This window comes from Tachysurus fulvidraco, chromosome 21, assembly GCF_022655615.1.
Source record: "Tachysurus fulvidraco isolate hzauxx_2018 chromosome 21, HZAU_PFXX_2.0, whole genome shotgun sequence".
Classification (NCBI taxonomy): Eukaryota; Metazoa; Chordata; class Actinopteri; order Siluriformes; family Bagridae; genus Tachysurus; species Tachysurus fulvidraco.
The window spans coordinates 10194929-10216579 of NC_062538.1; the positions used below are offsets into that span (position 1 = coordinate 10194929).

General features: G+C 37.8%; 1 protein-coding gene across 1 annotated transcript in view; it reads left to right on the top strand.

The window, feature by feature from the left end:
* si:dkey-112m2.1 (transmembrane protein 132D) overlaps positions 1-21651 on the top strand; it is a 142241-nt gene that overhangs the window by 39568 nt on the left and 81022 nt on the right. Inside the window, exon 2 of the mRNA XM_027139867.2 lies at positions 8024-8936. Within this exon, the coding sequence (XP_026995668.2) occupies positions 8024-8936 (913 nt within the window). The remainder of the gene's footprint in view (positions 1-8023; positions 8937-21651) is intronic.

Consider the following 21651-nt stretch of genomic DNA (forward strand, 5'->3'; position numbering starts at 1 on the left):
AAGTCTTTTATATATTAAAGTGCAAAATGTCTGTTCCCACAGGATATAACACATTTATTACTAAAAGACTTACAAAATCTGTATTTTAAAAAGCCAGCTTTAAAGTAATCATCTGATCATACACTATGAATAACAGTGGAAAAACCTCACAAATTACATAACATTTTAGTTCCTGTTTTCACTCTATTTTTATTCATTAGTGGTGGAAGCATATTGCTCGAAGTTGCAGATTGGATGTGATGTTATTACAAACCGCTGCAGGGCTGCAGTTTAACCCTGCTGTGTTGTTGAGATTGCTTTTATCTGCTCCTAATTCTAGTTCCAAAAAATGCCTGTGTGGCACGTAGAAAATAAAAGTCATTCCAAAATTATCTGACTTTCTGGCTTTATTATTTTTTTCACCTAATTAAAGTAAAAAAAAATCTTAAATCTCAGTACAATTTTAATCTCAGGTTATCTTTATTATGGAAAAAAGGTGTATATTAAAAGACCAGATTACCACCAATAATTTCTATGTTGAGTTTCAGCCTCATATTCAGTTTATGCTTGTTTTGCTCTTTCTTTGTGTATTTGTGTGTATTTTTTTATCTCCCATCCACCCAATACACACACACACACACACACACACACACACACACACACACACACACACACACACACACACACACACACACACACACACACACACACACACACACAAACAATTACATCACATCAAAATACATTTCAGAGCAACAGGAAGTTGGACTGAAGGCTGAAGTGCCATAAAAATACTTAATGTCTCATCCCCAGCAACCAAAGCTCTCATCTCATCAGTCAACATGAGGGAGGGAGGGAGGGAACAAGGGAATGAGGGACTGAGCTCATCACTGGCTTTAGAGCACCGACCATTTGTTTCGGTTGGATAAAGACATTCACAGTGGAGGTTCTGCAGCTGAGCATGACTAACACTAAATCTTCAATGCCAATCTACAATCAGCACTAAAACACCTCACAGGTGTTCCTGTACGAGTCTGGCTAACCTGGAATCTTTTAATGAGCAAAGCTGTGTATTTTTAATACTGCTCCTAAAAAACAATTATTACTGAGATTTAATTGGGACAGAATAATTGGGCTTCTGTTTGTGTCACGTTTTTGCTGTGAGCAATTTTATTTAGTGTTACACAGAATATTTAAATGTCCTCCATAATAAGAGCATAGTTTCATCCCGAGGTTTTCATATCTACAGGATAAATGATAAGACATGTACCTGTAAAACACTTTGTGCTATATTATTTTTTCCCCATGTTTGAATATAAAGCCAGGGCTAATTCATTTTCTGAGATTCAGCTGTCACTCGTATTTGCCTCCGGATGTTGGAATTTTTCATTTCCCTTCCACATCCTAACCATGTTTCAGATTAGCTTAATGTCCTCACCTTTGCTTGACAGATTTGTCTTAGGGTTTGTACTATTCCATGTACAGTACGCTTTTGGAATGGACGACAGATTTGCAGTTTCTTGTACCAACAACATGGAGAAAATGCTGACTTTTTCAGTATAATTTTTTAGAAAGTTTTTCCTCCATTTTCTCCCGAACTTGATCACTTGCCAATTTCCACCCAGCAGTTTTACTCTTCTGCCTGTTTACCAGAGAAGCTATTTGATAGATGTTACAGTTGTTGTGCCTCTTCGGAGCTTCAGTGCAGTTTACTCTGTTAGAAAAGAACACATTACATTAATTAGATTATATTTTAAACATGTTAATTGTTTCTTAGTGTATTGTGGATTACTTACATTACATTACATTACATACTAACTCATTTATATGTACTAGTGGCATCAGTGGCTTAGCGTTTATAATGTTTGCTGCTCTCTTCAGTAGTTGGTGGTTCCTGTTTCCTCCTCCTGTATAAATGCATACTGTACATTGTGGACTTATTTCCATCTCTAAACTGCAGTGTGTGAATGTGCATATGATTCTGCCCAGAGATGGGTTAGCACCCTGTCCAGGGTGTCACCTGCCTTGGGCACCTGAGGCTCCTGGGATTGGCTCCAGGTTCCCTGTGACCCTGTGCAGGAAAAGCATACATGATGGAAGAGTCTGGATGGATGGATGGATGGATGGATGGATGGATGGATGGATGGATGGATGCAGCACTCAGTATAAAAGGAGAATGTTTTGCTTTTTTCTGAACATTAATAATAATAATAACATAAAAATTGACATAGATGAATTATGAACATTAATAAATATGTGTGTCATTTATGTTGTTAAAATATAGGATTACTGATTACTATGGCACAGTCTGAATTCCTGCACCACTACCACTGCTGTGCTCTTGAGCGAGGACTTTAATTTATTTGCTTATTCACTCAGCTACTTGGATGTATAAATGATAAGTGTCCCTGGATAGGGATGTCTACCAAATAATGTAAATATAAATATATGAAAGTGTGATGACAAAGAGATGATTCAAGATATAATGATTAACACCATAATATTATCAAGTATATTTGTAGGCGTTTCCACACAAGAGATTGTGTCTTGTGCCTCATTACGGTGTCTTGAGTTGGGTTGTTGTGGTTTCACAGTTTCACAGTTAGTCACGGTGTATTAACTCACTGTGTCCAAAGTGCTGTCTAAAACACTAAAGCACGCCACCTTACCTCGCAGCTAAACTCTTTCAGCTTATAATGAAAAAAAAAAACTGACAATGTATTACATGTAATACCGACAAAGACATTTTATTGAAAAAGTCATTCTCTGAAATATCTTTCAAAAGTCGTGTTTGGATTGGATTAGTGTAACATGAGGCAGTGGATTCATGTAATTATTACAAGAGAATCTCTTTAGTCCTGTCCAAGTGTGTTATGTAAGTCATTTTTTTTACAGGCTGTGTGTGCATGTGTCTGGAAAGATTACATCATATTGTACTTTTTAGAAAACGAGCAGTAGTAATATGTATCTCGTCCAAATTGACATATCGGCAAATATTCTATTAAATCCTGTGGAACAAACTACAAAAAATGCTTTAAAGTTTCTATTGCCCCACACTGAAACCAAATCAAACAAGTATTGGTCGAGTTTCAAAAGTAATCTAGGAAAACCAAGACAGCTCACAAACAGTTGTTAAAAGGATATGTCAGCCTTCAACTGGCAATCTTCAAACGATAGGCGAAGACCTACTTCTTCCTGAACCACTTAAACTAGCACTTTTTCCCCTGAACAGTTTAAGGTTGATGGTATCCTAAGTATCTAACCTAGTGAACCAGTGTTAATGTATTCATCGAGACTTCAAAGCACTTTCGCACGTCGCTCTGGATAAGGACGCCTGCCAAATGCTGTAATTGTAAAGTGAAGCGATTTGTGATACTTGATCAAGGGCAACTTACATGGCCACACCCCCTGATACAAACACTTCTAATACAGCTCAAAACGATTAGCTTGTATTAAAAGGTGGTGGCTGTATAATGTGAAGTCGCAGAGACTCGTAGACTTAAGATTTATTCAGAGATCACTCATTCTGGCTGAATCAGTTATAATTACTACATACTGTATGTCCATTGACAACAGATATAATCCCACAGAAAAAAAATGATAGCAGTTTGTTTCCTAAATTTTAATTTCTCCAGGATTTCACGAACTATGCAATATTTGGAGGGGCTTCCATTTTTGTAAAAAAATACTGCAGATTTTCTGCAGCTTTGTGCAGAGATGTGTCGTCGTGTCATTACAATGCACATTCAGCCAAAGCCCTCATCCACTCATGTATGTAGAACATGAGTTCAGCTATTACAGAAAGTCATGACTTATGTGTCTTCACTGGTAGGAGTTTAAAAAAGATTCTCATGCTTGCAGTTTCACCAATTCAAGTAGTTTCCTGCAAAAATCCTACACCATAATCAATCATTTTTGGCCCAAAAGAATCACAAAAAAAATTATTGGTGGTGGTAGCGGTGGTTAAAACAGTTGACTTCTGACCAGAAGGTCATGAGTTCTAATCACAGCACTACCACAATGGTACTTTTGGCCCCTTGAGCAAGGCTCTTACCCCTCAGGTTCTCGGTTGTATAAATTAGATAAATCTAAGTCACCCTGGATAACAGTGTCTACCAAGTGCTGTAAATGTACCATGATTTCTCAATAAAAACTTTCTTTAACTGACTTGTGTGTTTATAAATGGTTGAATCATTTCATCTCCAGTGTTGGCGTTTATTGTTTTACTCACTGGGTAAAATATAAATTTGTATATATTGACTGAATTTTAAACATCTGACTTTTGATTCTAGAGACCATTCTGGTCCAGTCCAGGTCTTGTCCCTGATCCTCATAATTCTGTATATTCTCCGCAGTTGGTTTTACCCACATTCACTAGCACTCTTACTTACAGTAAGACGGTAGAGATTTTTGAATCCAAGGGCACTCCAATTACACTGGCACAAAAACTCAACTCGAGCGAGACTCCTTGCAGGCTGGAGACGGTGGCCGGAGGCAACGCTCCATGTCTTAAATTAGTTAATAGCTCCCTCGCCTCCACCCGCTACACACTTGTCTGCTGTTGTCAGCATTTTTTTTTCAGTGGATTTTTTTTTCTTCGGTGTGTGTGATGTGCAGATATTGGTGCACCACAGAAACGTAAGCAAAAGCGAAAACATAATGCACACAAACAAATTAAGTCAAAAGAACAAATATATTCTACTACAAATCTATAATCTGCATCTATGCTTTAAAACTGCATTAGAAATATGCCGAATGTTCAAATTTTAATACATTTGAAAAAAGGTATTATAGATTTTTTTCAAAACACTTTTTGTGTTACATTTTTCTTGATATTGCTGGTATTTCAAACTATGAATAATCATAAAAATGAACATATAATAATGGTTAAATATTCATTTCACATGCAGCTGAGAGGTGAAAGATAAATCTCAATAAATTTAAATAATTCAAGATATGAAACAATAAAAAAAAAAATAAAAACCTAAGAATACAAAATATGAAACAGCCATCAAGTGAACGTGTGATAAGTTGCTCCATCCGGGAAAAAACCCCACTTCACTGGGACAAAAGTACCTGAGTACATATACATATAAGAAAAAGATTTTTATTGAAAAAAACAAAAAAAATTATTTCTGATTCCTTTCCATTAAGCCTGTTTTCCTCAAAGCTCTGAAATCGTGCTGGCAAGAAAAGAGGACACCCCGAGTTCAGTGTCTGTGGAATCGATGTGACAGATTGTGCTTGCAAAATAAATCAAACTCCCGTAGCTCCAAAAATCATTACTGTTTAGTAGAAGTTGTTAAGATTCTGTCTGCCCCCCCCATCCCCACCTCTCGTCTCATCTTGTCTCGTCTCTTTACTGCTGCTACAAAAAGCAATAACATTACAGCAATAAAAATATGGATGATGCATCAGATGTCTCGGGGGAATCTTCACTGTGCTAACTGTTTATTCAGCCTCCACTACAGATGTTTCTCTATAGAACGCTTTCATTCTTTGTGCTGGATTAATTAGAAATCAAGTTGCATGATTTCTAAATTAGGGATACAATTAAGGAGATAAAACAGAGGGAAAGATATAAGAAAAATACTTTCAGTTGATAACATTTATAAACTGTTATAAAAATGGTAACAGTATAGAAAACGACAAAATAAGAAAGAGTATTACAAAATACAGTATTAAAAAAATGACATATTTTATATTTATATCTTCTAAAGTGGATGCAAAATTAACCTTAAATTACAGGAAAAATATCTAAAATAAAAATATATAAACAGGTATATATATATTGCTTCATTACTTTAAACTTAGATTTTAATCTAATTTTAATCTTGAGCCTGAGGGCAGTGTAAATATCCAGAATTGCATTATTTATTAAATGGATATTTAGAATAGATCTCAAAAATATTGTTGTTTCCTACACACAGAAGAGTGTATTAGGGTTACTTGACATCTCCTAGATACTCTGGTCCATTTTACTGAAAGAGCACATGCTCATGCTAGACATTTATTGGGCTATTTCTCTTACTTAAAGTTAATAAGAACAAAAATTGCAGATTTTCATGAGAAATTTAATATTATAAACTCCTATGTCCTGAAGCCTTTCCCATGTCGGAATACGTAAGGGTACATCTTTATGTCTTATGAAGCTACAAAGCACTGGCATTGTCACATCCCTATGAATGAGCCATTACTATAGAAACACTAATGTATAGGTAGGGATTTGTAGCTGCACTAATGTCAGAACTGCTCTTATAGAAAATAAACAAAACCTTTCCTTCTAATCAGAATTCAGATTTTAACAGCACTGTGGTATGATCAAATAAAACATGAACTATAGTGTGTTTCAAATTGCTGTTATTTTCAACCTCTACTGAGAGTCAATGTGAAAGCTGGAGCCTTCAGATGAGTAATGACTAATCATGACCACTTCAGAATGAATCGAAGACATTACCTTTAACTCAGTGCAATGCATTATGTCACTTCACAGCACTGAATATCAGCTGAATAGTGTGGCATATGAAGCATATAGTATAAAAAGAATGTACCTTCTGCATATTCCATACAAAAGGTAGTACATTATAGATAGTCTATCGCCTATAGCTGTATTTATGTATATACCAGTATAAGTAGGAGGTAAACGTACAGAACACGATGACTTATATTATAGTATGTTTATAGTATATTTCTTCTACTGAGTAAACATCATAATCAGGAAAATTACTTAAGACAAAATAATTAGCTATCAATACTAGTTGTTTTTTTATGTACTTATAATTGACACAGCTAATCCAAAAATGTTTTGTTGTTATGCTAGCTTACCAGTGAGCTATGCTAAAGAGCTATGCCACATCGATTATCAACAGTATATTGAGAAAGGTAACTTTAGCTGGCTAGTCATCTTGTTGTTAGGTTAACAATATACAGTATACTAGGTTAATAGGTTGATCGCTAGTTCCCGTTCATTCACACAAGGTTATAGGCATAACTGTTTAACTATATAACATGCTTATTACAGTACACCTTATCATGATTGTTACTTACAGGATGTAGCAGTACTTAAATAAGTCCAGATAAAATATCAGAAGCCATTTCAAAAGTTCTTTTCAAAGTTTAGTCACTGCAATTGCTTTGCGTCCCTGGTGTTGTTATGAGAAGGGACTGAAATGTTGTCAGAAAAAAAATAGATTAAGTTTTAAGTGTCTTTGTCCAAACTGCTCAGAATTCAGTGAAGGCTTAGTGTCACAACACAATTTTAATTCAATGCAATTAAAATGTGAAATAAACTGAACTGAACTGTACATTGTTCTGGGTTTGTCAAACTTGTTTTGTATTAGTAGAATAGTGGGCTATTGTGTCAGGAAGCAGTACATACAGCTCTGATTATTTTAAGTTACCGTTATAAATGTTCTCAACTATTGCAACAAGAGTTTTTGTAATTTGTTAGAGCCTGTTTATGAGTACATTATTTGGATACAAAATTAAACACTATAAACAATATAAACACTCTAGATATCCCTAAAGATCCCTATGAATTAAGCCCAGGTTATGAAATTCTAAAGATTTTAATAAATTAGCTGTTTTGTTTCAAATGAAACAAACTCTACAGAATCCATAAGTGTTATCATTAAAGAGTTCTATGAATCTATGTAGCACTTCCAGGTGTCGCTTTATCATGACATCAGTATTGTTCCCTGAGTGTAGAATCTGAAAGGCTGTGACCCCAGCCTTCACGAATCTGCTGCACCTTTCTTTTCCTGAATCAGTGACGCAAAATCAATAGGGACTCTCAAGAGCCTCAATCAGCCCAAATATCTGTGGAGCAGTGCTCGAGCTAGATAATGAGCCAGTCTGGTTTGGAAAGTGGGCCAGCAGACAGTGCACAATGTCAGAGATAAATAACTCTCAGTTTACGGCGTGGTGTGAGGCTCTGAGCAGCTGCTGCACTTCAACTCTTGGGTTAAAGGGCTTATTGTAGAGGATGTGAGTATAATCGAAAAGATGAGTGATGTCTCTCCCTGTCTTCTTTCCTACTTGGCAGTGATGGATGGCCGACTGTTGCTGGAGGGTCTGCCAAGATTTGGTGCTGTGCCTACATACCTGCCCGTGCAGTACCAGGTGCTGAATGCAGAGCTAGCCTTCTTCCTCAAGGAGGCTAACCAGGACATCATGAGGAACTCCAGTCTACAGGCACGCACTGAGCTCTTCTTCATCCAGCAAGCAAGAAGAAACCCTGTGGTCAATGCTAGTTATGGACCTTTCTCTGTGCAGCAGCCCATACCCATGGAACTCCTTGATCCAGGGATCTTCAACAACCCACTAACATCTTCTTTGTCTACATCTTCTTCATCTTCCTCACCACTTTTCACTTTTAACTGGAAGATTCAGACCTATATCATAAGTGAGCGCATACACCTCAGTTGGCCTAAGGTTCAGGTCTTGTTCTACATCGTAGGCCGAGACTGGGATGACTACAGCACCATGGACCATCTCCCTTGCATCCGGATGTTTGCTTTCCATGAGACACAGGAGGTTCGAGGCACGTGTCGATTGAAAGGGGAACTGGGACTTTGCGTGGCTGAATTGGAGCCGCTGCCCAGTTGGTTCAGCCCACCTAGTGTGGTGCCTGGGAGACAAAGAGCACCTCAAACTGAAGGTACTCCTGTGGAGCTCTACTACATGGTACAGTACACTGAAACCGGTGAATGCAACCCGGAAAGTTCTCGTAAAATGGCTGCTATCCGCTCTGAGCCACAGGGGCCTGCTGGGTACTTTTCAGGGCCTACGCCTATGCGAAGGATCGGCAGTGTACGCCTGTTTCAGCCACTCTCTGAGCTACGCCTGGACAGGAACTTTGTGGTAATGGTGCCTTCCAGACCAATCAGGCAAAGAGAGACGGTGTCTGTCTTTCTGGCTGCCTCTGCTCTTTCATCAGTGGAGATCTTCACCCTCAGGTGAGAGAAATGTTCTTTTGCTTTGCATTCATTTTTGAGTAGGGATATTCAACTAAAATGTGTAAGTTACATAAAATACCATAAAATAACATGATGAAGGTCTGGATAAGCAATTATATGACAGAATGGTGACATCTTTTAATACTTAACATTAATAATTAACTCAGTTTTGTATAAAAAGTTTTAAATTGTTTTGTATTGTTTGACTGTGATGTGAATTGCCTTTATCTTTTACCTGATGTGACTTAACAATAATGTAAATTAATTTTTTAGCCCTAATAAAATAAATGAAGGTTTGATGGAGCAACAGCAAACAATGGACCTGTGTGTAAATGACTGCATGAGAAATTAATATTAATATCTGGTTGTTGTGCTTCCTCACGCCTTCTGATTTAAATCACTACTGGCACCGTACCCTGAGTTATGCAAACGCCTCAGTCTATTTGTCAGGCAGTATGAGCATTAACTTATAGCTTAATTGCTTTTGTGTTAGATGAGTGATGATGAACTTTAAGTGAATTTACTCTCAGTAGCACCCTGATGTGCTCTGTTTAAACAAATATCAGATCTGTTCGTATATGGGGGATGTTAATATATCTTTTACTTTAAATGAAACTGACAGAAATCAGAAAATCAGTAGCAACTGGACCAATATCAAAACTTAACAGAAATTTTTTTATTTAACTGTTTTGTCGTGTGTGTGTGTGTGTGTGTGTGTGTGTGTATGTGTGTGTGTGTGTGTGTGTGTGTGTGTGTGTGTGTGTGTGTGTGTGTGTGTGTGTGTGTGTGTGTGTGTGTGTGTGCGTGTAAGTAAATCTCCATTAATTACAGTGAAAACACAGTGAAAACACTAGATGACCTGCTTTTATGCAAATATTCAGTATTATTATACTAAATTAGAAGGAATAGGACTTATTTCTCACTGATAAATGTCGTAAAATATATATTTTTATATCCAATTTAAAAATTTTTTTCATTGTGTCCACATTTATGCACATTGAAAAAAATACTTGTTCAATACAAAATTTCTTGTACTTAAAATAATATGTTTTTATTAGGCATTAACTGCAATATCTACTGTTTTAAAAGACTAGTGTCTTGCTCCACTCCTAGGCCACACCGTCTAAGCAACACCCCCCAGGACAAGGTGAAATTGTAGCTGAAATTGATGTTGATAATAATAAACTTCCACTCTTACAGTAAATACACACAATTATCTCTTACTGTAAATACACACAATTAAAAAATTATTTTTTATTTTTAATGATAGTGTTTTTGTGGATCAGAGTACGATTTTCCATCCCTAATCACTAAATCTAAAGAGGCGCATGTTAAGCGCCGAGCATGAGTTTTCTGATTTTCAAAGGTCTGTGTTATGTGTAAAATGATGTACCTTCTATGTTTAGTAGTTGCTGAACTTTTACTTTAATGTCGAAAGTAGTCGCTGTAAAGATCTGAAATCCGATTGAAAGCTATGAAGCACAAAGTTAAATTTTTTATTTCTGCCATATTGATTAATCCGCTCAGATAGCGCTTTAACATCAAGCGGGTTTATCAACAGTAAAATATGGTTATCAGTTTTTAATTCATTCAAGAGAGAGGGAGAAGAGAGGGAGAAGAGATGATTTTGTTGAGTAATCTAATGTCAGTCTCGTCTGTAGTTTTCTTTTTTTTTAGCTGAGCTCGTGCATTCACCATTTTTTGATGATTTAGATCTTACAATAGGCTTCAGTCTCATCTCTGCACTCCTGCAACAATGGCTAAATGTCTTTTATAAAGTCCTCACAGGAGACAGGAGATAGGAGCTCTAGCTCTCTTCTCATCTCAGGCTGGACTCCTTGTGTAATATCTTCCACTGGACAGCTGAGAGCTGCTGATATGCAAGTCTTTGCCTACACCCAGATCTCATCATCAGCCGAGCAGGGATGATCTGGTGTGATCCTTCCCTTAATCTTCCCTGAACTTGATCTTTTTCAAGAAAAACCAACATATATTTTCCTTTAGTGAATCACATTAACACCGAAGGTGTTTTCATTTTGTACATTCATGCCCCTAATGGTGAGAAAGACAAACCAGACTCTCTATGAAGAAACACAACACAGCCCTTTTCATCTGGGCTCACTGGTGATTTGAAGAACAGTAACAGGTTGAAAATGGGATTTACACCTCATTCATAATGCAAATAAAAACAAGCTTCCCTCATGAACTAATTAACACTCTTCCAGAAGATAAATTGTCCCTGCTGTGCTGAAATCCTCACTAAACAATCGTACAAATTTTTGTACGTTCATGCAGGCTGAATGCTAATGAAAGCAAATAAATAATATTCTTTAAGAGAGAACAAATTGTATTAAGTCAATATACAGTACGGTTTTATTATTTAGATTTAATAACAAATCTTTATTTAAACAGTGAGCTAGTAAATAAAAGATTAAACAGAAAAAATGTTTATAATTAAATAATAATTTATTTTTTATAAACATTTAGTGTTACTAAAAAAATCATATAAATTCGTTCATTCATTCATTTTCTACCGCTTATCCGAACTTCTCGGGTCACGGGGAGCCTCAGGCGTCATCGGGCATCGAGGCAGGATACACCCTGGACGGAGTGCCAACCCATTGCAGGGCACACACACACTCATTCACTCACACTGTCACACACTATGGAAAATTTTCCAGAGATGCCAATCAACCTACCATGCATATCTTTGGACCGGGGGAGGTAACCGGAGTACCCGGAGGAAACCCCCGAGGCACGGGGAGAACATGCACACACACAAGGCGGAGGCGGGAATCGAACCCCCAACCCTGGAGGTGTGAAGCGAACGTGCTAACCATTAAGCCACCGTGCCCCCATCATATAATTAATTAGTATTCATAATTTCTTAATTCAATATGCATACAATATTTTAGTTGCACTCAATATTATGGCTTTTATACTATTGTATTTTGACAAAATGCTGATAATGTTCGGAAGAGTTTGGATAAAACACAGCCTGATGAGTTGCTTTTAAGGCTATTGAGCAAGGAGCTGAAACTACACCAAAGAGCTGAGGAGGCAGACCCGGTGTATATATATGTGTATATATACACATAGCTCATGTAACACTAGAGAGGTGAGGGGGTGTGGCCTGTTGTACTGTTTTTGACATAATCACATATGGGGTTCAAGGTAGTTGAGCGGAGAGCTGAAATAGCTCCAGAGAGATGAGAGGTGCAGCAGGACTATACAGTAGGTAGCCAAGTGGATATAAATATAGATGACACATATAGATGATTAGATTTGTTTGTGCATTCAAACACAATCTGGATAATAAAGCTTGTCATACTTAAAGAACATCTATTAAATATTTTTGAATTCAGTCATCTTTGAGTCAATCAATTCATTCAAGTCTTTAGCTCACAGCAGAAATTCCTCTGTTTTTAGGCAGATAAAATTAGATTATTCTAAAATAAATATTAGATTATGATGCTATGTTTTGTACTTTGCTGAAAGAAGGTTTAATGTCAAATATGATCTGGCTTCATCTATATCTGAGCTTGAATATTCATCAAATGCACTGGAAAATTCAAGAATTGCACCAGTGCCATAAGCTTTTTAATCAGCATGGCCACAAAAATGATAAAAAAAACCCCCTCAATTTAATCATTTCTGGAAAAAGAAGATAATCAGCCTTGAGCTATGTTTCCTCTGTGTGACCATCAGCGGAGTTGTTCATGGTTGGAGCTCAGGCTTGGAAACTGTAGGGAATTAAACCATCACTGGGTCTTTGGGGATTTTTATATTTAATCTCTTATCACTTCCAGTAATCCCAGAGCCATCCGATAACACCATACATATGATACTGTGTGGTTCGTCTTCTTTAAAAAAAGGGGATATTTTTAAGGGCTGAATTTTCAACATGAATAAAAGTTTTAAAAGGTTATTTATTATTAGGAACCCCTGCACACGTTCTCATTTATTTAATGATCCAATCGGCCCTTTGTGTGGCAGCAATGCAGTGCATAAAATGATCTTACTTGCATACAAGCGTTTCTTGAGTTTACTCAGAATGATTCAATGAAGAAAAAACATCCAGAGAGCTCAGGTCTTTGAATGAGAACAACTTGATGAACACCTTAATGAGAGAGCCTTAGTTGAGCTGATTTAAAAACTACAGTCAAATAACTCTCTGTACAGTGTACGGTATGGTGATCCCTAAACTCTCACAGAAGGCCCACCACACCCTAGAGGTGAACTGGGCCCATCGATCAGACACAGTGTCATGTGGTATGCCGTAGTTCCTCAGCACTTTTGCTGTCTCTATGGATGACAGGAGATCCTTCTCTATGGATGACAGGAGACCCGCAGGCCTTCGAAGAGCAATTCACTGCTACCAAGACAATGTTGTGCCAATGAGACATTGGGAGATCCGTGACAAAGTTGACAGTGATGTGGAACCATGGGCATCAAGGTATGGTGTGGGGTTCCAGCAGGCTACAGTGTAGCTGGCACAATGTCCTTACTTAGTAGGATTTAACATTGTTCTTGATGTTAGAGGTCAGGGAGGGCTACCAAAAGGTGTTCTGGATCAGCTTAGTGGTACAGTGTATTCCTGCATGTCTAGCACTCTGCAGGGTGTGCACCCATTGGATAACACTTGGCTGGATGTCAAAGGGAATGTACAGTTTTGCTGGCAGGCATTCCAGGGGAGAGGGTTTGTTGTTGGAATGATTTCAGATGATGGAAACTTGTCAAATATCTTCTTGCAATATCTCTGCATAACAATCTGATCTCCCTTTCAGTCACAGCTCACAACCTTGGGGTAACCATGGACAATCAACTGTCCTTTTCCTCGCATGTTGCCAATGTGACACGCTCATGTCGCTTAAGTGCTTTTGTATGTCGCTCTGGATAAGGTAAATGTAAATGTAAATGTAAATAGGTTGGGGTGGCTAGAGAGTCAAGTCAAGAGTCAAGTCAAAAGCTTTTATTGTCCTTTCATCCATATATAGCTGTTGCAATATACATTGAAATGAGACAACTTTTCTCCAGGACAATGGTGCTACATAAAACAAAGGCAGAGCTTAGGACTTAAGTAAGTTAATTCTAGCCACATAACGTGCATCTGTGCAACCTAGTGCAAACAGTGCAAGACAAAAGACAAAAAGACAGTGCAGGACAAAAGACAGTGCAGACAAACAATACATTATACAAAAGACAGTACACAAAAGACAATACACAAAAGCAGAAAAGGCATTTGCTTTACTAATCTCTACGTTTGTGTGGTACTCTAAGTTTGTGTGGTCAGTGATGACTTGGAATTAATATTGGGCCCCATCAAATTCTCAAAGATTTCCTGGATGGTAACAAACCAGTGGAGTCTTTTTGGTTTAATGTGCAGCGGTGCCATGAGTGAAGCAATCTTCTAAGCTGAAGTTGTGAATGAAGCATCTGTAAAAGTTTTCAAAGGCCAGGGATCATTCCTTGATACTTGAATGAGTGGGCCACTCTGTGATGGCCTGACACCTGTGATGTCCATCTCAGAAGAACTAAGGTTGTCTGATGACTGATGTAGCCAATGGGTTGTTTGTCCACCACTGTGAGTGGTGTGGTGCATGTAAGGGTAGGGAGCTGTAGATTCTTAACTAGCCGGTGGTGGATCAGGTTGCTCAGCTCAGAAGTGGCCAGTCTGACCAGTAGTCTCTTCAGGTGAAACCTGGGTCTTCACCAGCTGCATGGGTTCCTGCACACTGGCAGTCGCCAACGGAAGGGCTTGAAATGCAAAACTGAAGCGTGGAATGCTGGTTCTGGATGAGGTTGTCCAGCCAAATTGTCACCATGATGTACTGCGATGGTATCACGTTCTTCATCATGCATTTCAGCTGCTCTGGGCTCTCTGGGTCACTGTCACAGACAGTGGATGCCAAATCCTGGGCCTTCCTGGTGATCAGCATCATTAGACACACTTAGTGGCATCATCTCTGTAAGTTTCAGGTTGGTGGGCAAAGAAAATATCACACTGCCAAAGGAAGCCTTGACAGTGATCTGCAGAGCCAACAAGCTTCTGTTGCAGCGCCATATTGGCGGGGTCCAGCCTGTTGGCAGGTAGGTTGCAGAGGGCTTGGCAGGTGGGTGTTAACGGTCTAAAGGGCTGAAAGTTGTTCATGATGGGCTGCTAGCACCTCTCTCTAATCGGTGACGATGGCATGGAATTAAATAACATCCACTGGATTTCTCGCTGTCAAATTTTCTGTAAGATAGAGTCAGGAGGTGTGGAATTCATGTGTGTTTATTAATACAGAGACAAACAAATCCAAAACATAATCCAAAATACAGTTAATAAAACAGGCAAAATTCTAATAGCACAACAGTGACAATCTGCGGAACAAACAAATCCAGAAAATCACTAGGCAGAGAAATACGTGGGTCAATTAAAAAAGCAAAGTTGGTACACTCAAAGGCAAAGAACAATGAAAGCATCGAACAGCTTGCTATGCAAATAAATCGAAATACTTCACACCGATGCTGGCTTGAGTTTGGCTTAAAATGCTAAAACCCAGAAGTGTCCCTTGAAATGAAAGTAGCTCAATACTCATGTCCCCCTGGTGGGGTCGAAGGGGAATTGCAACTAGATCAATTACAGTTGGTTATTGGATTTGGGTTTGATTGAAGGTTTAGGAAGTGCACATTGGATTGGATTGTTATATTTAGACTCCCTTCTGAAAATCAGTATTATCACTGCAAAGTTCTATTTCTGCACTGCACTACCCTGTCTATGTTGAGTGTTGTCGTCTGCCCAAATTTTTTGATCCATACAGGTCACCATCTGCTGACACTATTACCAAGTCTACTTCTTCCGTGAGACTCGCAGCTTTGCAACCAGAGCACCTCTGTGACTCTGAAAATTAATACTTATACAGTAGGCTGATGCAATTCCCACTTATTTACCTGTGTCTTTCTGCATCTCTTCAGAAAACACAAGTCCATTGACCTATCTGCACGTGCCCAGTTCCATACTCACCTGTCCACTCCACCACCAGCCCTACTAAATTTTCTTAATAAATACATCAAACTTAAACAAGCTTCTACCACTTGACTGGGTCCTCCAAACTACTTTTATATTCTTATATTTATATTATTATATTTGTGTGATGTTATCACGCCAACATGAAATGGAATTTCAAGGGAACATTTCCAACATTGTGTGAAATCCAAAGAATTGAGGCTGTTTTGAAAGCAAAGGGAGCTCATACACTGTATTAATAGAGTGTTCCTAATAAACTGGTGAATTTACTGTGTACTGTATATATAGTTTTTAATAATCTGGTTCAACAATTTGCCCACATGTATGTATGTATATAATAATAATAAAAAAAAATAATAATCATAATAATAATAATAATAATAATAATAATAATAATAATAATCGCTATCATAATCATAGTCATAATAATTAATCAAATAAATCATTTTGTTTGAGTTTTTTATAACAGCAGTGTGTGTGTGTGTGTGTGTGTGTGTGTGTGGGGGGGGGGGGGGGGCGCACGGTGGCTTAGTGGTTAGCACGTTCGCCTCACACCTCCAGGGTTGGGGGTTAGATTCCCGCCTCCGCCTTGTGTGTTTCTGTGTGTGGAGTTTGCATGTTCTCCCCGTGCCTCGGGGGTTTCCTCCGGGTACTCCTCTTTCCTCCCCAGGCCAAAGACATGCATGGTACTGTAGGTTGATTGGCATCTCTGGAAAATTGTCTGTAGTGTGTGAGTGCATGAGAGTGTGTGTGCCCTGTGATGGGTTGGGTTGATAGGGTGTATTCTGCCTTGATGCCTGATGACGCCTAAGATAGGCACAGGCTCCCCGTGACCCGAGGTAGTTCGGATAAGCGGCAGAAAATGAATGAATGAATGAATAACAGCAGCGTTGACAATAGTGTAGCTGCAAATCACAGGCGTATATTAATGCAATTTTTGTAGTATGCTATCATTTCTGAATAAAAATCAGAGTTTAACTTGTGTTTTATCTTTACAGAGTTTTCTAAGTTATCTAAAAGGAGACTTTTATGTAATATTTCTGGAAAGAGTCTCCAGTGTCAGTGTTTTGTAACAGTAAGAGGTAAAGTTGTAAGTTTTAGTTACAGTTCTTAATTCAGAGGAATATAAAAAGAGAAGCTGGTGAGGATTTGTTTATAGCTGCTATAACATATCTGAAACTATAACGTTCACAACATTAAAGATGACTATCTTCTAGATAAAAAAATAATCAGTGTGTTGTTCGTTATAAATAGGTAATAGGAATCACTAGCAAATTGGTGGTTTATAGTATGAAGTAAACACTTGTGGAAGTGCTTTTACAGAAAAATAATCTGAGGGTATGAGCAATGTATGTACAGTTCACTAGGTTTATAAAAAAATTCTCTTTATGCCTTACTGTAGGTGGAGAGTCAAGTTTCTATCAGTCCATACTACATAACATACATGTTTGTGTTATATTTTGAGAAAGCACCACTTCAGTGGGAGTCTTTGGCAAAATATTGCAACTGTGATGCAACGTGTGTCTCAGTGTATTGTCTGCACTCGTCCTTTTGATAATCCTGTAGCTCAGTCCCACAGCAGTGTTTCTAACCAGGTACATATAGAGCACTGCTTTAAACACACACACACACGCACGCACACACGCACACACACACTCACACACACACATACATACACACACATATATACACACACACACACCCATATATAGACACATACACACACAAACACAAATAGTGCAGGTGCACAATACAGGTACCCAGATTTCTTCTTTACTTTGTCCTCATTATTTCTTCTTGTGTCAGGGAGGAAGAGTGAAAGGAAAATAAGAGAAAGAAAGAAAGAAAGAAAGAAAGAAAGAAAGAAAGAAAGAAAGAAAGAAAGAAGTAGAAGGGAGAACGATAGAAACAGTAAGAGAGAGAGAGAGAGAGAGAGAGAGAGAGAGAGAGAGAGAGAGAGAGAGAGAGAGAATGCAAATATAACATTACTGAATCAGAGGGTCTCTGGAAATGGCCAAAGTTGCATTTTCCTCAACAAGACCACATGGCACAGTTCTAATTTCTGATTTCTTTCTCAGGAATTTTTATGCACATTTTGGGAAGTAGTTGGAGTTGGTTATTAAGAGACCTGGCAAACTCACACTCTACACACATACACAGTTAAATCCTGAATCTATTTGTTATTTTTGTATAACATCACAGATGTTCTAAATGTCAGAACAATTTTAAACATATAAAAGTTAATGTTGTGGAGAAAAGAGAGAGAGAGAGAGAGAGAGAGAGAGAGAGAGAGAGAGAGAGAGAGAATGGCATACACCAACATCCTTCTTGTTAAAGAGTTGTGTGTGTGTGTGTGTGTGTGTGTGTGTGTGTGTGTGTGTGTGTGTGTGTGTGTGTGTGTGTGTGTGTGTGTGTGTGTGTGTGTGTGTGTGTGTGTGTGTGTGTGTGTGTGTGTGTGTGTGTGTGCTATTTTTTTTCTCCCAACTGACTCATGGAATCTTTTATGATCTAGTGAACCAGTGTTGTATTTATTGATAGACTTCAGAGCACTTTTGTACGTTGCTCTGGAAAAGGGAGTTTGCAAAATGCCATGTAGTATGTACTTCAATGTATAAAGTATGAGTACTCTGTCATTCATGAATAAATTAAACATTGTAATAATTGGTAAATTGCTCAGGTATAACAGGAATAACACATTGGACCGGCCTTAAGGATGATACCAGCATCACACCCTGTTGAATCGTATCAAATTTTAAATTTATATATAATTTCACTCCTATCATTTACCACAGACACAACTGTGTACTAGAAGACAGCTAACTTTTTTTTTTTTACTGTGAATGTAAATTATCGTATTTTCAGCTACTGAGATGAAGATTTTCTGTCTGACATCTTTTGATGACAATCTTCTTAGAAAAAATTGTTAAAAAGTTTCTGGCCAGAAAAGCAAACTGTGGCAGTGGAAAAGAGTTAAAAAATAATCCAAAAATGCAATTTTCTGATAACAAAAAGCTGTGTAAATAAAAAAAAAAAATACAAACTCCGGAGTTGATAGTAGGAAGAGAAGAAAATGTGTTGAAATTTCTTTTCTCTTTCTAAATTTTCCTTAAGAATTTTTTCAAAAATAAGTATAATTTTTTTTTGTATGTTTTTTCAGTAGTACTACTACTGATAATAATAATCTGATGAATTAATTTATTAATTTATTGATTATTTATTGTTTTTATATTTGTCTAAAATATGGTGTAGCTGGAAAGACTCAAACTTTTTTATTATCAATCATTTTTTAAAAACAACACACACACTCACACACACACACACACACACACACACACACACACACACACACACACACACACACACACACACACACACACACACACACACACACACACACACACACACACACACACACACACACATACAGAGCTGCCTGTGGAGATGGTGGTCCAGCGATCACCTGCTGAAGCAGTTGTTCAGTGCCGCACATAATGAAGTGCGAATCAGTATAATGTGCTCACTGATGCGCCGGCTTTAAAGATCAAACCCAAATTGATTTATTCCCAGCACCGCTGAGCCATTAGCAAATAATAAAATGGAATGCAGCAAAAATGGGCACCGGGGGACTAAAAACCTCATTCCACATTGCCGAGAGCAGCCGGTGGAACCGCCGCAGCTCCGTTCATCAACGCTGGAGAACGGTACAGCCCTGCGCTCTGCTGTGCGTGGCTCAGTGGTGTCTCAGAGGTTAGCACTGTGTTCTGTTTACAATAAAGTAAAAACCTTCCACCTGCAGTCATTCAGTTATTCAGTTACTCCTCTGTCTTTTGTCTCTGCAAGGACGCACATCGAGAGTGTTTTCACTCTGCAATTTGTTTCTACATGGAATGATGAATTATGCATCTGGGCAACTGGACAACTGTTGCTCAACAAACAATTATTGCTGAACTCCCACAGGAGGCAGAAAATTAATTCCACACAGTTTCCCCCGAAACATGACCAGAAACAGGATGTGTTTGGAGTTCATTCCTCAGATTATTCATGCACTTACAGCCTCGCTAATTCATGTAGCAGAGTGAAGTTGACTTCTGCACTCTGATTGGACAAAAGGTGTTGATTCATTTTCTATAACAGCAGCTAGGAGTGTACCACAGGTTTATATCAATGTGCTTGATTTTGTTAAGAAAACATGTGCTTATTGGTATGATGAAGTTTTTTATGAGGAGACATTTATTTCATGTTTATAGAAGGAGTCTCCACTTTCAGCACTCAGCCATAAAGCATACTGTAATTTCAAGGGAACTTCTTCAGGACAAATGAGTGTATGTTTTTTGTTAAAAGCTTGTCTTATTAACTTCAAGAAAGAATGATAGAGCGAGAGAATGACCATTTATAGCTGCTATTACAGTGAAACTTGTTTTAGAGACATTTGCAACATTAAATGTAAATAGAAACAGATCAAGATTATGTTTACACGTTCTTTAATTAAGAAAAATGGGCAAAGTGCTGTGGAATAGGAGGTATAAATTGCTTGGGAACATATTGTTCTAGGAAAATAATAAACTTTAGAGGGATAAATGCAACTTCATCAAATCTCCCTGTCACTGCAGTTTATTACTTACTTAAATCATAATACTGTTTGTGTAATTTGCAAGAACAACTTGGTCAGATTTTGTTTCTTGCATATAAATTAAGTCATAAAAAAGGTACAAATAATAATCCTGCCCCCTTGCCCTACTCATACTATAACCCCACCTTAACCACCTGTACATTTTCATGCTACATTTTCATGCTAAATGACTACACTAATATATGCAAAATATATAAACTTTTATTTTCAGTAAAATGATGACCTTTTTTAATACTTTGGCATGATTTGACACACTGCTTTCACTTATAATTAAGTAAGGTTTTGAGAGAAAACCCTAGATTAACTTTTTACTCTTGTTCCAGTCAGCGTGATGTGACAGCCTGTTATGATTCCAGTTTAATCCAGATTAGTCCAGCATGCTGTGTAAATTTAATTAAATCTCTGATGAAATTGTTTACTCATCATTTTAATCACTTGTATGACTGTTATATATATATTTTTTAAATATGGTATAATTTACACATGCATTTAGTCCGAACTGCTGAACTGGAGGCTAGAAGTTTCCTTTATTTGTTACATTAGCTTTGTAGCTTGAGTGCAAAACCAAAAGAAACCTTTGTTTTTGAACACTTTTTGGTTGAACCGGTAATCTAATTAAGAAAAGTTAGACAAATCTTATCTTATGCTGTTCATGTACTTTGGTGAAGGAAGAGAAAACATGACAAGATGAGGCAGGTCAGCTTCGTGTGCATTTGACAGTCCCAAATGTAATCTTTTTGCAGCATGCTGTGATTCATTTCATACGATAATGGAAAAATCAATTGTTACAAAAGCCGAAGAAAATGATTGTAATTTTTTCCCCCTCCACAGTGACATTTGATTACCTTGCTAGGCAGCACATACCATTTTGGTAATAGCTTAGATTTCATATTTACTCGAACAGATGCTGCCTTGCTTCTCGTTACCATAGCGATGTTGCCCTACATCGCTGTTCGAACCTCTCACACATCTTTCATAATTTTTTTAATTGTAAGTTTTGCAAGAAGCTGAAATTTGAGCCAGCGTGCTCCACCTTTGTTTCGTGTCAGGTCAAAACCAACGGTTTTGAGTAAACG